At 45.0% G+C, this 17,220-nt stretch overlaps 1 protein-coding gene across 3 annotated transcripts in view; it reads right to left on the reverse strand.

The window, feature by feature from the left end:
* Positions 1-13,507, reverse strand: part of CLPB (ClpB family mitochondrial disaggregase) — a 141,803-nt gene extending 128,296 nt beyond the window's left edge. For 2 of the 3 annotated variants that reach the window (XM_012745070.2, XM_012745068.2), the window contains exons 1-2: positions 13,018-13,507; positions 9,604-9,655 (exon numbers count right to left, since the gene is read on the reverse strand). In XM_012745070.2, coding sequence (XP_012600524.1) covers positions 9,604-9,655; positions 13,018-13,420 — 455 coding nt within the window. In that variant the 5' untranslated portion in view covers positions 13,421-13,507. The remainder of the gene's footprint in view (positions 1-9,603; positions 9,656-13,017) is intronic. The other variant, XM_012745072.3, reaches the window with a different exon arrangement.
* Between the last annotated feature and the right edge of the window lie 3,713 nt (positions 13,508-17,220).

Here is a 17,220-nt window from a genome sequence, read left to right on the forward strand (position 1 = left end):
GCTACTCTGTAGAACTGCACTTGTACAAGACTGGGGTTTCAGTGTGTGCTCTGGACCCTTCCAGAAGGACTCAGCATTCTCTGCAGAGCTTAATGCTGAGATTTAAAAGTTTACAATGGGAACTTCATTAATAAGATTTGGAAACTAAGATTAAGGAAGGTAGGTTCCATGACCTATTAATGGACACACAGCCAGTTAGTAACTTTGTCAAAAGTGGAAACCAGGTCTTCCAATTCTAAAACTCTTGTATTTTCTTCTGTAACATTACATTGCCTTCTAACATCGAAGCATTCAAAAAAATCTGATCTGTGTGGGTTACACCCTAGCATTCAAAAAACTGTGTGGGGATCTTAAATAGCTCTCACTATAAGCTTCAAATTACAGGAGTGATGCCCTTGAGGCCTTGACCTTTGGGTCTGGGATAAAACTTTTGTTTCAATCTACTTACTGCAAGCCACAAGGACATTTACATACTTACTGATTAAGAGAGCTGATGTTTTGGTTGCTCTGATGCCATCATTAATATCTTCCCAACCAGCCAAAATGATATAACAATCGATAAACAGACAGCTTCTCCGAGGCCCTGAGACAGCCAAATGTATTTACCAGCCAGGGTTTTTTTTAATTAGATAAAATCCCTGGATCAATGTGCAGAACATTTACCTGTGCTGTAGCTAAGCACATTCTGGACACCTCAATCCTGGCACAGGAACAGCAAATGCCTCAAGCCCCAAGCTGGGGCATCCAGGGATAAGAACCAAACCAAGCCATCAATGCAAAGGTAGAATAAATGTGTTTAGCTCTCAAAAAACCCAACCCTTTCTTCTTTCCTGAACTGTAAACCAAATCAGATTTTTTCCCAAAGCCATCTAGTAAATCAGTTTGGGCTGGTATGAAGTCCTTCATTTTCTAAAACCATCAAACCAGAATCAAAACAGGACATGAAAAGAATCTCCTAACTGAGAACAGAGATATTCTGAGAGGCAGCATGGTATGTACAGTGGGAAGTTGGAAAGACCCACATATTCAACTGCCTAGATGACATCTCCACTTGAGTATCTTACTAGCATGTTAAATTCAGCATGTTTAAAGCTGAATTCATAATTTTCCCCCCACTCAGTCTTCCTCTGGGATCCTCATCTCAGTGAATGGCAATTGCATCTACACAGATGATCAAGCCAGAAAACTGAAATTCATTAACACCTTCTTCTCTCTAATTAACCATATCCAATCCTATTCATTCATCCAACATTCATTTATTGAACACTTACTGTGTAGCAGGCACTGTACCAGGCATTGATGATGTCCTATCCATAACCAAGTCCTATCTGTCTTACTTCTTCCATCTCTGCTACGGACATCTTAGTCCATGTCACATCTTTTCTCATCTGGACTATGCCTGCTGCTTTTCAACCAGTCTTCTGCATCCACCATAGCTCTTTACCAATGTGTTCTATACCAAGCAACCTGAATGATTTTTAAAATTACAGATCTATATCATGTCACCAAGTCTGTTAGTCTTTCCCTCTCTCACATACCCATACTGGCTTAAAACTCCTCAATGGTTGCCCATTCCTCTTAGAACAAAAATTAAAACTGTTAATATGGGCCTACAGACCGACCCAGTGCAGTATGGTCCTTGCTTAAGTCTCCAACTTCACTGCACACCACTCCCCCTTGCTCTCTAGGGGCCAGTCATACTGGCCTTCTTTCAAGTCCTCGATTTCTCCACATCTTTAATTGACTCAGGGCCTTCCACCTGCTGTTCCCTCTAACTAAACTTTCTTCCACCTTTCTCTTCAACCTTCAGAGTTTGCTTCAATCTCACTTACTCAGAGGCTTTCCTTTACTAACACATACCCCCACCCCCAACCCTCTCACACGCAAAGGTAGATTCCTGAGTGTCTTGTACTTCACTTTTAAAAAAAGTTTTATTAAGATATAATTCACATCCCATAAATTCCATCCATTTAAAAGTATACAATTCAATTGTTTTTAGTATTAATATATTATGAATTGTGCAACCATGATTACAATCTAACTCCAGGAATATTTTCATCACCCAGAAAAGAAACCCTGAACCCATTAGCAGTCAATCCCCACCCCCCTGTTCTGCTCCTCCTTCCTTGGCAATCACTAATCTATAATACTTCTTGTTTCTATGGATTTGTCTATTCTGGATATTTCACATAAATAGGATCATATAATATGTGGCTGCTATAGCCAGAATTTGAAACCCAATCCCTAATGTGATGGTCTTTGGAGGTGGGGCCTTTGGGAGGTTATTAGGTCACAAGGTGGAGCTTGCATAAATGGCACCAGTGCCTTTATAAGAGAGATCACAGAGAGCTCCCTCATACCTTCTACCACATGAGGACATAGTGAGAAGATGGCAGTGAATCAGAAAGTGGGCCCTCACTAGATATCAAATCTGCCAGGGCTTTGATCAAGGACTTCCCAGCCTCTAGAACAGGGAGAAATACATTTCTGTTGTTTACAAGCCACCCAATCTATTGTTACAGCAGCCAAAGGAACTAAGACAGTGGTCTTTTGTTAAACTTAGCGTAACATTTTCAGGGTTCATCCATGTTGGACCATATGTCAGTGCTTCCTTCCTTTGCACTGATACATGCTTATATCATATTTTTATTTATCCATTCATCAGTTAATAGACTTTGAGGTTGTTTCTAAGAAAAGAATAATTGGCTCCGAGAGGTCTGAGTTATGTGAGATATGCAAAATTTATCAGTCCCAGAAAGACATGAGTATGGGACTTCAGTCACCCCACCAGTTGTGCCCTGCGGCAATTGTTTAAAGGCATTTCCTTCTTTCTTTTCTTCCCTGTAATTTCCTGACTATCTACCTTACCCATTATCTTCACATTTCTGGAATCTGTGACACAAAGAAAATATATAGCCAATCAATAGCTTATGTTACTTCAATGTAAATTCTTGGGGAACAAATTAGGCACTGCCTTCTTTTTCCCTTCTTTAAGAACCCACATGTAAGTGCTGCTAATAGTTACACACTAAGGGCACACACTAAGGGCAGCTTGAATCTATGCTCCTCGATTGCAGTCCTTAAACTTGGGCCAAATAAACTCTCTACTTATATTAATTTAGCCTCAATTTCTTTCTTTAAGTCGACATTTCCACTTTGGGCTAGTATGAATAATGTTGCTATGAATACTCATGTACAAACACATTAATGTACATGCTTTCATTTCTTTGGGGTATATACCTAGAGAGGACTTGCTGGGTTATATAGTAACTCTATGTTTGAGGAACTGCCAAACTGTTTTCCAAAATGGCTATACCATTTTACATCCCCATCAGCAATGTATAAGGGTTCCAATTTCTCCACATCCTTATCAATGCTTGCTCTTATCAGTCTTTTTTATTACAGCCACCGTAATGGGTGTAAAGTAGTATCTCATTGTGGTTTTGGTGTGCAATTCCCTAACTTATTGGTTATTTGTATATCTTCTTAGGAGAAATCTATGTTCAGATCCTTAGTCCATTTTTCAATTAGGTTAGCTTTTTATTGTTGAGTTGTAAGAGTTCTTTATATATTCTGGACATGAGTACCTCATCAAATATATGATTTGCAAAATATTCTTATAAGGCTGGTGGCGGGCCCCCTCCTCTCCCTAGATCAAAACAGAAAAGGCTCACAAGACCAGACCTGCCAAGGACAAAACTGCCAGGCCCGGCTGAGAGGAATCACACCCAGATGTCCACCCAGATAAGAACGTTTTTTTGGTTCCTAGATTCTGCAAATACCACCACCCCCTCCTATTTTTCTGTGACCACCAAAGGTTGCCCCAGCTCTTCCCATCAAAGTCCCTAGCCCGCCCAAAAGGTATAAAAGGCCACACCCCCTTCAAACAGGGGCGACATCTGGGTCCCCCTCTCTTGGGGCCCCAGAACCTCCTCCAGGAACATTAAATGAAGCCACATGGTTTGGCCCCACTCTTTCTCTGTCTTTACTTTTCGCCGCCATGGAAAAACCTTACAATTCTCTCATCCTGTGAGAGTCTTTTTTGCTTTCTTGATGGTGTCCTAGAAGCACAAAAGTTTTTAATTTTAATGAAGGCTAATTTATTTTTTTCTTTGGTTGCTTTTGTTTTTGGTGCCATATCTAAGAAGGCTTTGCCTAACGCAAGGTGGCAAAGATTTACTTCTATGTTTTCTCCTAATAGTTTTATAGTTTTAGCTATTATATTTAGGTCCATGAGCCATTTTGAGTTCATTTTTATGTGTGGTGTCAGGTAAGGGTTCAATTGCATTCTTTTGCATATCTAGTTGTCTTAGTATCACTTGTTGAAAAGACAAGTTTTACTTCACTTTTGAAATATATAATTGTAATTGCATAATTAGCCATCTGGCCCCCAGTTAGACTGTAAGTACCAAGAGGGCAGGGACTGTGCCAATCTTGTTCACTACTGTATCTCCAGCACTCAGCCTAATGCCTAGCTCCTAGTAAATACTCATAAATACTGGCTGAATGAACTATCATTTTATTATTGGTAATAATAACTCTACAACCATATGGGTTATAGGTATTATCATCTTCATGTTACTTATAAGTTTGGCAATTTGTCCCTTGTTTTGCTGGTTCAATTTTTGACTCATGTTCCCCTTGGTGATCAAGGAGAACATGAAGGAACACGAGCTCCTCCAGGGCAGGAACTTCTTCTTTTTCCCCATTCTGTTGCCACCCTCAATCCCCTAAATTCAGCTCAGGGCTAGGCACTGAGAATAGGCAGGACACATGGGCAACTGAGGGACAGTCAGTTAATCACTGCCCTCCATCACCAGGTCCCTACCTATCTCCAGTCCCTACTGGCCTCACATTGTGACCCAGCAACACCAAACATCACATAATTTCCCTCTCCCCTCACCCCTGCCCCAAGGCTGTTCCTTGCCTTGCTGCTACCACTCATGTTCTCTTTTGCCTGGAATGCCTTCCCCTTCTATTTGCTAAATAATACTGACACTGACTCTGATCAGGTGCCATTTCCTCCAGGAGGCTTTCTCTGATCCCCCAGGCTGGTTAGGGGCATTTTCTAAGCTCCTGAAGCCCCTGTACTCTCCTGTCTTATAGCACTGGTCACACCATCCCCACAGTCTACCCCTGACTCTCATCATGGGCAGAAATCATGCCTGGTCAGGTATTCCCTGTACCAAGCAGAGGACTCAGTATCCTGGCAGTGCTCAGTAAATGTTTGCCAAATGACCAAATGAATCCTGGAGAGAAAGGGCAGGCAGTCTGAGGTCCATGATTGATACCACCAGGCTTCCTTCATTAGAGACTGTTTGGGCTAATGAAAGACTGAGTTAAGCCCTCAACAGAGGCCCAACTCCCTACTGGGAGGAGGGAAATGGGTGTTGTCTTTCACCAAGCTTGTTCTGAAGGAAATGTGATCTCCACTGGGAGAACAGGAGGCCTCACTTTTCCCAGTCCTGATAACTCCTCCCATGTCTCAGCCTGAGCCTGGACAGATGTGCCTTCAGTCTACCTGTGCCCCAGGTTTCGGGTGAGCAGTTTCTGAGTCCAGACACCAGGCTCCAGTTTGGGCTGAGCCTAGGAGCAGGGCCACCTGTTCACACTGCTGGCAGGTAGGATAGAGACCAAGCTTCCACTTCCCTAGAAGAGTCAGAGCTAGATGAACTTACAAGGTAAGTGCCTCGGAGGGAAAAGAGAGGAAATGGTGCCCACACAGGGAGGTAGGAAGGAGAGACCACCTTATATGGCCTCCACCTTATATAGTCAAGGGAAGCATGGAAGTCAGACTCTAGATGGCTCATTTCAGCTATACTGAGAAGTCAGTAAAAAGCAAAGAAAGAAAAAGTCACTAAAAAGTTCTGGTTGTGCTGAGACACTGGGTAAGAGACAGTGGAGAACTGCACCTTATCCCTGCCCTTGGGGAGGCACACAATCCAGTGGGTTAAGGTGAAGTGTAGCCCACAAATTTCTTAATACAAAGAACAAAGTGTGACGAGTGGCAGATCCTGCCCTGTACCTTTAGCCAGGCAGCCCACACCACACACGGTGAGCCAGCTCCACGTAATGAGGGTCACCAGTGCCCACGTGGGAGGGCGGCTGTCCAGAGCTATTGGTTTTATGGCCTTACACTCTGTGAGGATTCATCATCTTTTCCTAATTCAGTCAGCGTGTGAACCTCACTGATTTTCCTGTTTATGGAATGACTACCGCCTCAGTCTTGACATTCAGCCCTGCTTCTCCAACTTCTTTTCCACAAGAGGAGTCCCATCCTGTTATAGGCTGACATGGCCCGGCCCAAATGACACTCTTACCCTCCCAGACCACAAGGGAGGTATAGGGGACAAAGGAAAAGGAGATCACATCCAGGTGGGAGGAATCAAGGAAGGCTTCATAAGGGAGGCAGCACTTGAGTTGAGCCTTGAAGGCTGGAGGGATTTAAGCAGAGGGTGATCAGCACAGAATACAGAGGGTGGTCTGTGTGGAAGGGACACATCCAGAGACTGTAGGCTCCACAATGTCCATAAAGAGGAGGATGAAGCACCTCCCCTTGAGCAGAAGAGCCTTGGGCTACCGTCCTTCACTATCCAGAGCTCTCCCAAGGCCCCACGCCGGGGACAGGAATTAAGGAGGTCAAGGAAAAGACACACACAGCACAGAGCCCCAGAGAAGTGAAGGCAGGACGAAGGGTAGAGAACAATATTACTCAGCATGTCTGAGTTTTGTTCTACATACTGGTATAATTGACCATACCACTCATATACATGGTATAAGTGACTCATGCCCCACATAATGATGTTTTGGTCAACAACAAAACAGTAATCCCTTAAGTTTATAATGAAGCTGAAAAAATCCTATCACCTAGTGATATCATAGCCATCTTAACATTATAGTGTAATGCATTACCTTTTCTATGTTTAGATATGTCTAGATACACAAATATTTACCATTGTGTTACAAATGCCTACAGTATTCAATATAGTTGCATGCTGTACAGATTTGTAGCCTAGGAGCAATAGGCTATACCATATAGCCTAGATGTCTAGAAAGCTATGCCATCTAGGTTTGTGTAAGTACACTCTATAATGTTCACAAAATGACAAAATTGCCTAACTATACATTTCTCAGAACATGTCTCTGTCATTAAGTGACACGTGACTATATTTGTAAATTAAAAAAGAAAATTGAGAATGGGATTCTATCCTGCTATAAGCAGGTCTGCTGGGCAGAGCTAAGGGCCAGGATACAAAGAGGAAGAAATAAATAGCCTGAAGCACCTGTGCAGAGTCTAGAGCACAGAAAGGCTGAATAAGTACCTGCTATAGGAATTCAAGTTTTCTTTGAGCAAGAATGGTCAGGTTCTCCTCCACCCAGGCCTGGCTCTGTTAGCAGGAAGAACTATAATTGGTGGGTTACATGTCTGTTTCCTTGGGCCCAAAGTCTGGGTCCCTCCCACCCCCATCTGCAGTGTCCAGCAGAGACCCACTCATTCTTTCATGAGCAAGAACTGCTTTGTGTGAGAGGAAGGGAAGGGTGTCCTCATTCAGGCCATCAGCACTTTGAATCTATCTTACTGAAACAACCTCTTAATAGATCCACCTTCAGCCTTTTCCCAATGCAGTCCATCCTTCACCCCTCTGAAATACAGCCTAACTAGGTCATTCCCCTGCTCAAAAATGTCCCACATCTCCCCACTGTTTGTAGGATGGATACTCTTTCCAAACTCCTCACCCTGGGCATGCCAGGCCTTGCCAGCCTCTCTCCAATCACCTTCCCTCTTTCCCAACACCCTGCACAAATCCCACCTCGGTGACATCAACATGTTCTCCAGACGCAGCAGCCAGCCAGCATCTGCCTCCTGCCTTTGCTCAGCCCGCTCCCTGACTCTGTGGTTCCATATGAGATTGGCACCGAGGGCAGGGTCTGTGCCTTGTTCACCTAATTCTGATGGAGTCATCCTGACCAAGGGAGGTGGGACAAGAGAAGGCAGGACAAAAGCAGGCTAGAGCCCGGGGTACTCATGAAAGGGTACACCATCCACACAGGCAAGAATGAATGTTCGCAACAATCGTCTGAATCATACATACGCCATAAGTTCAATCACTTTCTGTATTCTTTGGGCAGGTGCTTAATTGCTCTTAGAAAAACATGTATATGAAAGAGCTAAAATAATCAATGTTTGGGGGCTCAATGGGATAGGGTAAAGTCAGCCTTCCCTGGGGGATGGATAGGTAGATTCATAGCACTGCTACTCTGTGAATGCACTGCCAACACTGGGTTAGCTGGGGAAAGCAGCAGCCTGGCAGCCCTTGGCAGTTACCAACAGGAGATTCCAGGGCCAGTGAGGGCCAGTTTCCACCCCCTTACTCCCTTGTACTGCAGCAGAATGACGCAGGGCTCATCTGTTTCTGGGGGAATGAAGATGCCACACACAGCCTGCAGTTATGAATGGCTCTTATAACAACAAGATGACATCTGTGCTTGGTTTTTAAGATGCATCATTGCATGTTTATTAAACTATTGCTCCATCATATTTATTTGGCTACAAAACAACTCCCAGCCCATACTTCCAAAAGTGGTTTATTAAAAACTAAGCCTTGAACATTAATACTCAAGAGCACCCTTGAGAATCAATAATAATGCTGCAGATAAAATGAAAGGGAATCAAAGCAGTAAGTCTTGGTAGGGCTGCGGCTGCCTTTCAACACTTTGTATGTTCAAGCAGCTAGAGTGGGAAAAAGTCTGTGGCACTGGGTTCAGGGACAGCCACCCCAACACCTGACTTCCTGTCTAAAATGCAGACGTGACAGAGGGGAAGGGGGGTGTCCTGTGGCTGCCTAGCTCTATACAAAGGGCCAAAAGAGGCCAATGTTAGGCCCAGTGGAGTCCAGTAGTTTCACCAAGAATAAAACCTCTGCCCCTAGCCAACAGTCCCATAACTGATGCCCTATGCCACCCCAATCTGAACATCCATCCTGGACACAGACCCTGCCCTGGTCCTGGTACCAGGCTGAGCCCTGGGTTGAGTTCTGCCCACGCCCAACATGCATCAAATCCAACCTGCCAGTGGTCACAGGGGACTAGCTGAGCCTGTGAGGCTGGAAAAATGCAGTCTGCCCCTGAGCAGGAGCCAAGAATGGTCACCCCAGCCCTGTGGGCAGGACTTTTTAGCCCCAAAGACCTTCTGGCAGAATGGTCTCTTCCAGCTCCCTCCCAAGTCCCCAGGCCCCTCCATGGATGCCCACCTGCAACCCATCCAGGCAGCAAGCAATAACATGTGACCATTTTCACAGAGAAATGAGAATGAACTGAAAGATTCAGAGAAGAACTCACAGAGTATGGAGGGGACTCCAAACCATCCCTATGAAGAATAGCTGAAGGATCCAGGGATGTTTGGGGGCTGACTCCCTACCTAAAATATCTAAGGTTGACCTGAACCAAGGGAGCCAGGTGACTCTGTGACTATAGGGAAGTCACAGGGGACAGTTCCCAGCTTAGGGCAAGAATTTCCTCCAAGACAGAGTCATCACACAAAGAAGAGACTCACCCTGCTCAGCCCCTCCTGGGGCTGAGAGCAAGGCCTGGGGTTTGACTCACCTGTGGACTTCTTGCACATTGTTGGCACGAGCAGCTTCCATCAGGGCTGCATCTAAAGAGAGAGGGGACACTGGTCAGATCCTTGGCCAGGACCTAGTCCTCATGGCTGCTTGGAGGGCCTAGTTAGACAGTGCAAGTGGAAGCACTTCAGAAACATGGGCTTTAACATGTGAACTGATGCCGTGACCAAAAGCTAATCATTCCCTCCACACATGGTGTCCAGTGTTAACAACCTGACTTTCATACCTTTCTGTGGTACAGAGCACAAACTCTTAACTCCTCCCATCATACAGGAGATGCAGGTAAAGTGCTAGCACCTCGTCTTGCCTATGGTATGCACTCATTGTGCTCTTTGTAGCCTATAAGGCTCTGTATAATACAGTGTGTTTTATGTTATTATCATTGTTGTTAGTAACCATTCCCTGACCTTGTCCACATTCTCCCCCATCTCCAGTTCTTCAGCCCAGTTCTCAGACAGGATGGGGAGGAGCAAGCAGGGGTGTGGACCCCTCTGACAATGGAGTCCAGATCCAACCCACTCTGCCATCTACTTACCACATAACTGTGGCAGCCCCTTTCCCTCTCAACCACAGCCTCCCTGACAATAAAGCAGAGACAATAATCCTTGCCTTGCCAGCCTCACGAGGATGCCAAGGAGATGAAATTATAGTTAAAAATCTGCAAACTCCCCAGTGCCAAGCCCAGTGAAGGGAGACCCAAAGCAGAGGGTTCAGATACCTTAGGAATCACCAGGCCTAGCAGAAAACAATGCAGATACTGCTCTGGCCTGGGGAGCATGCAGGCTGTTGCCACCACCTTGTGGCCAAAGAGAAAAACTGCCTAACTTGGAAAACAAAGTCAACAGCAGAGGCACAGTTTTTTCAAATAGTCCAATACCAAGTGCCAGTGGAGCCCTCGTGCACAGCCTGATTCTGAGCTACACTGTTGGGCATACCCAGCCCTGCCTCAGGAAGCTCTCAGTCCAACCAAGAGACTCACCCATGAGAGAATGCATTTGAGTAGGGTGGAAAGAACAGGATCTGGAGGCAGGCAGATCTAGGCTCTAATCTCAACTCTGCCATGTACTTGCTGTATAACCTAGACAGCTCACCCAATTTCCTGAGCTTCAGTTTCCTTATCTGAACAAAAGAGATAAGAGACCCATCTTACATGCATATGAACACCAGTTCTGTGGTTCACACACTGGTGCCTCCACTCCACCTCCTGGCCTATACTCCAGAGCCAGGTCTTTCCTGCTTACCTTACCCAATTGTTCTTCAAGCACATACCCAAGCATGCTCAGACAGCCACCAGCTGGAAGGGGATCAAACCTTTCTCAGAGATGGCTGTATCCACTCACCCTCACAGAAAATAGCTTCTGCAAGGTTGGAGAATGAGGAATGAGCAGAAATTATAATTTCCTGGCTCCTAAAGCATTCAGGTTCTATTGCACTGCACTGAGGGCCACAGCTCAAAACTCTTAAGTCAAGGAACAGAGTAGCTGAACAAGTCAGAAGGGCTGGAAGTGGTCATGGTTTTGGTCATTACCTACTAGAGTAAATAGACCCTCATCTCCTTGCTGGAGTTCACATACCACAAAGTCCAGTCTGAAGCCCCCAGGAACCTCCTAAGCAAGACCTTGGACACCTCTCCCCAGTTCATCCAAACACACTTGCCTCAGAACATTCCCCGCTCATGAACTTTCCATGGCTCTCCTCTGCCACAGATGAAATTCCAACTCCCCTGCCTGACACCCAGGCCCCACCCCATCTGCTCTCCCATCATTCCAAAGACACCATCTTCCACCCAAGCTGGCCACTCTGCTAGTCCTTGCACACCCCATGGTGACCTGCAACTGTTATCTTTGTTCTCCAAGGCCTTTGAATGGAATACAATCCAATTGAAGACATATTTACTGAGTACCTACTAAGTTCAGACACTCTGGTGGACAAATGATGTTTAGGTATTAAGGAAAGTTGCTGGTATCAACTTGAGAAAAAACATAAGATGCATTCCTTGCTTTCATGGTGCTCACAATGTCACTCTCCTTTTCATCTCCTCCCTCATTCTTCAGAACTCAAGTTCGAATTCCACATCCTCCAGTGGCCTCCATCCTTCAGGAAGGCTTTCTTGACCCTGTTGACCCTCTGGTCCCCCAAGAACACAGAGTCAGCACCACTCACCAGCCCTGCATGCCAAATGCCTGCACTGCTCCCTTGAGTGATTTTGTGTTCAGTAAGGACTTCTCACACACCTAGCCCCAAACTAGGCATACAGAGGATATCCAAAAAAATGTTGAAAGTTATAGAATCATGGCATGCCTAAGCTAGAAGATCCCTTAGAGTCTACTTCAACACCCTCATTTTGTAGATAAGGAAACTGAGGAAGCAAGAGTCCAAATTCATAATGGGAGTTAGACACAGAGCCAAAACAAGATTCCCAGTGTCATCACTCCCAGTCCAAAGCCCTTCCTTTACAGCTGGGCACATCCTGCTGAATAAACAAATGAAAGAGAGTCAAGACAGTCCCCACTTTTGCCCCAAAGTCTCAGAGCTTAGGATGCATAAAATCTATGGACAATGTGCTTCAGTCTCCTCCTTGAGGAACAACTAAGAACCTGAGTGGCTGGGCTCACACAGGTCACATGTCTGGCTGGCTCTCTGGCCACTCTCCCAGCCCCTGCTCAGCTCCATGCACCCAGCTGAGATGCCAATCTGGATTCTAGCCATCACCCTCAGTTTCTCTTACGTCTCTGGGGATCCAACTTCCTTCTCCTGCCAACTACCCCACTTGGTAAGATCACCTCCTGGCAAGTGAAACCAGGCACAGCAAAATCCTGGGAGCCTGATGGACAGACACAAGCCACTGAACTACAAAAGAGATCACATTAACAGTACTGGGAGAATATTGAGAAATCATCCTTCATTATATAAGTAAGGAAATTGAGGCCAGAAAGGAGTCTCTCTGGCTCAAGCTGGCACTGGAATCAAGTCTTGTCCTTTCTCAGGCCACCTTAGGGGAACAACTCCTCTAAACCATCTACCAGTTGCTCTTAAAACACTTCATGGTTTCCTGGAAACCTCTTGAAAAGGGACTGGACCGGGCAGAATATTAGAAGATAAAGGGATCATGCTGTAATATTAGATGTTTAGTCCAATGCCCCCATTGTACAGACAGACAAAGTGATTCCCAAAGAGAGGAGACTAACCTATGATAAGAAATTATACAACTCTGAGGTGGTGAACTATATCCAGTGCAACACTCTGTCTCTGGAACCAGATGATGTCTGAGTCCCTCCAAGACTGAGGCTCTAAGGGTCTAAATCTATAAGCATCTCCCATCTTCCAAAGATGCGACTTCAGGACACTCCTCCCGCCTCTCCCTGCCTCAAACCCAGACTGTCCCGATAATCACCCTTGTTGGATGGACTCTTGCTGTAACAATGAACCACCAGCGCTGTAGCCAGGGCCCACATGCCCAATCCGGCCTTGTTGGGGACCCCATTCCAGCTGTCCTGTCCCGGGAGTGTTTCTTCGGGGCCAGGACGGCGTCCCCACGTGGCAGCCGTGAAGCACTGGGTCTCGGTGCGTCCTCCCCAGTACCCCCAGGTGGCTGCCCCTTGTCCATGGAGCAAGGCCAGTGATGTTCCAGGGCGCTCCCCGGCGGCTGCCCTCAGCCACTGCGGCTCCCCGCAAGCCCCGGTGATCACTCTCTGGCCAGAAGCACCTCCATGGCTCCGGAGCGATTGGGACGTGAGCAACCGGAGGAGGAGCCGCGGCGCGGGCACTTTTCTTCTCAACACCAGGGACCCCAGCATCGTGACAGCTGCTTGGATAACCCCCTAGTGCCGGCCCCTGTGCTGGCCACGTCCAACATGGCTGCCGCGGCACGTTCGAAGGCGCCGCGAACGCAGTGGAATTGCGCACTACCTCACGGGAATGGTAGTCCACAGCCCCAGATCTTTCCGCGGCTGAGGAACGAATAAACTACACTTCCCAGAAGGCTGTAGGATTTCGTCACAATGATGGCCAACTTATAGGAGCCCGCGGCATGTTGGGAAATGGAGTTTGGGTGGAGGGGCGTGGCAAGAAGGAAAATGCCAAGGAGGGGTGTGGCAATTGGAGTTTAAGATTCGAAACCCAGAACCACTTTCGTAGTTTAGTTAAAACACACGACACAATTTCTGACCACTGTAAGTTAAACATGGATCTTCAGCAGAAGCCTATTATGAAATGTATGCTTATTTCTTTTAGCCTATTTCTCTTTTCAGCCTGGATGGCTTTTCATAAAGATGTCTAGGGTAACCAGTGCAGAACATAAAGGACCTTGCTGTAATATTAGATATTGAGTCCGATCCTCCCACTGTACAGGTAGGATTACCTTTTATTTTCCTACACAGACTTCATTTCGGTTGAAGAGTTGACCCCGGTCTTGCTTTCCCTCTTGTGTTATTTTCAGAGGGCTTTCACCTGAGCTGTCTCATTTGCTTCTCATGGCAGCTGCAAACAGGAAGCTAGACCAAAACTATTACCACTATTCCAGTCTAGAGCGAAGGAACTTTAGGCTCCAAGGTGAAATGATTAGCCAACAAGTCACTTGGACTAAAGCTTAGCCAACAAATCACCTGGACTAAAGCTCAGATCTTTATGCTTTCCATTAACACCTGCACCCTCATCCTACCCCCTGTTTTCCAAACTGAACCCACAGGTAGGCAAAGAGGAAAGTTCTTCTTTGTGCCAGTTCTGTCTCTTGCAAGTCCTTTGGGTCTGCTCAAACTTTACATTATCATAGCCTCCTCTGACCATTCTAATTAATATAGCAATCCAACTCACCCCCATCCTTCTTAGCCTGCCTAATTTTTCATCACAGCACTTATCACCACCTGACATACTGAATATTTGTTTCTTGTATTTCTCCAGTAGAATATGAGCCCCATGATGCAGGAACTTTGTTTTTTTACTTTTATATCACATCTAATGCAGTGCTACTTAGCAATAAAAAGGGACCCTTGATAGACACAATGACCTGGATGAATCTAAAAATAATTGCTGAGTGAAGCAAGCCAGATCTAAAAATAAACAGGCAAACAAAAAGACTAAATGTTGTATTATGCCACTTATATAAGATTTTAGAAAATAAAAATCAATACGGTATATAGTAACATAAAGCAGACCAGTGGTTGCATGGGGATGACAGGGGAGGGGTGGGGGGAGGAAGAAGGGTTTATAAAGGGCACAAGGAAACTTTTGGAGGTGATGGATATATTCATTATCTTGATTGTGGTGATTTTTTCACAGGGGTACAAATGTCAAAATTTATCAAATTTACACTTTAAATGTGAAATTTATTGTATGTCAATTATACTTCAATAAAGCTGTTTCAAAAAACTATGATGGGATATTGTTCACCTCAGATAAGCACATATAAAATAACTGTGGCAAGCTTGTGAAGAAAAAGAGACTCATATTGTTGGTAGGAGTATATATGGGTACGACCTCATTAGAGAGCTGACAAAATATTAGAATTCAAAATGTAGACATACTTGCCCATGTATAAAAGAAGGAATGTTTTGAGATATTTGTAACAGTAAGAGATTAAAAGCAGCCTCAATGCCCATCAAAAGGAGATTGGTTAAATATATTAAAGTAAAGCTGAACAAAAATATATTAAAGCTGAACAATGGAATATTTTTAAAAATGGGATAACTATCTGTTTTAATATGGAACACTCTGAGATATTTTAAGTAGAAAAAAATCAAAGCACAGAACAGTTGTATACAACCACTAGTGTTATTTGAAAAAAAATTTTTTTGTGTGGGTTTATACATAGGATATCTCTGGAAATAGATGGTTGTCCTTGGGTTGGGCAGAATGGGGCTGGAGGAGAGGGGAGAGAAGTAGGGAGGGAGGAAGAGTTTACCTTCCACCGTATACTTGTATTTTGTACCATGTGCATATGTTACCTATTCAATTCAATAAAACAGTCAAAAAATTCTATTACTTTTATATCAACATTCACTTTAAATTAACTTTTGGCATCAGATAGGGGAGTGCTTTTAATTTCACTGACTGCCACGTTATTTTTTTTCTCAAGTAGAAACACTGACATCTTGTGGACTTTTAAGATAGTGCGGCTAACGATCCCTAAAATCAGCATTTTCGCCATTCTATTCCATTCCGCTCCGCTCCACTCCACTCCAGTCTTCTCAACAAATATTTGTTGACTGTCTACTCTGGGTTTTCCCAACTCTCTAAAGCTTACAAAGTCTCAGTAATATTGAACCACATGTATCGAGCCCCTGTGAGGCGTTAGGTAGTGAAACCATAGTCATGAACAAAGTCACCTGGGGCTGGAGGGGCGTGCAGGCAATTATCAATATCCACACAAAGTGGTAAGTGCCATGACTGAGATCATTCAGGTTTCCCTGGGAGCACACGGTAGGCTGAGTGGTTGGGAAGTCTTCCTGAACAAAGTGACATCTGAGCTGAGCTTTGCAGGAGCCAGAATTGACCAGATGAAAGGGAATGTAATGACTGGTATAGGGTGGGGGCACTTCTAGAATAGGGTCACTGCAGGTAAAGGAAACGCTATGTGCAAATTCACAGAGACAAGAGCACAATCTTTTTTATTATTATTATTATTTCTTTCTTTTTACAATGCATGTTTAAGGAACTGAGTGATCAGTGTTGCTGAAGTGTAGAGCAGGAAAGGGTAAGAGGTGAAAAATGAAGCTTAACCAGAGAGGTTAAGCAACTTAATAGATTCTCTCAGCAAGTATGTGGTTCACCAAGAATTTGAACTCAGGATTAAATGACTCTACCACTTCTACTGATTCTCACCATAAAGATTTTTCTCCGTGAGCCTTTCCTGGGCCCCATGCCTATGCTCTGCTCCTCCAGACTGGGCTCAAAATTGGACCCTCTGCCCTTCTTCTCTCCCTTCTTCCCTCCCCCCTCTTCTTCCTTCATTCCCCCCTCCCTCCCTCCTTCCTTCTTTTCCATCCTTCCTTCTTTCCACATTGCTGGTTTTCTGCAGCCATGGTGCTATTGAGGAGAGAAGAAAGGCTCTTTGGGTCACAGAGTAATAATTCAGGTCTCAGAGGAGCGGTCCACTCTGGCCATGTTGATAGGTAAAGCTGACAGGTGAGAATGATCCCTGCATCAGAGCCTCTCTCCTTCTCTCTAGCTTGGTGGGGCAGGGTAGAGCCTGAGGTGGGGGTGGCTGGTGAGCCTTGGCTTTGAAAACTGTGTCTCTCAGCAGCAGCCCTACATCTCTTCATGTGCAAATGGATGTGCGTATGTGTTTACTGAGTGCTTGTTATGAACAAAACTCTGTTTTTGCTGCTTATGCTACATTATCTTGCTTAATCCCAACAACCCTCCTATGAGGAAGGTATCTCCACCTCACAGATAAAAAAAACCAAAGTGTGGAAAGGCTAAGTAATTTGGCCAGTGTCACTCAGCTTGTAAACGGCAAAATTGGGGCTCTAATGGTCTGAATCCAAAGCCCAGACTCTTAACTACTACAAAGTCCCAGCTTCCAGGAAAAAAACCAAGATTCACATGTAATAGAGATTTCTGAACTTTGCCCGAGGTGTAGAGGAAGAGAAGAACTGGG

This window comes from Microcebus murinus, chromosome 4 (genome assembly GCF_040939455.1).
Source record: "Microcebus murinus isolate Inina chromosome 4, M.murinus_Inina_mat1.0, whole genome shotgun sequence".
NCBI lineage: Eukaryota > Metazoa > Chordata > Mammalia > Primates > Cheirogaleidae > Microcebus > Microcebus murinus.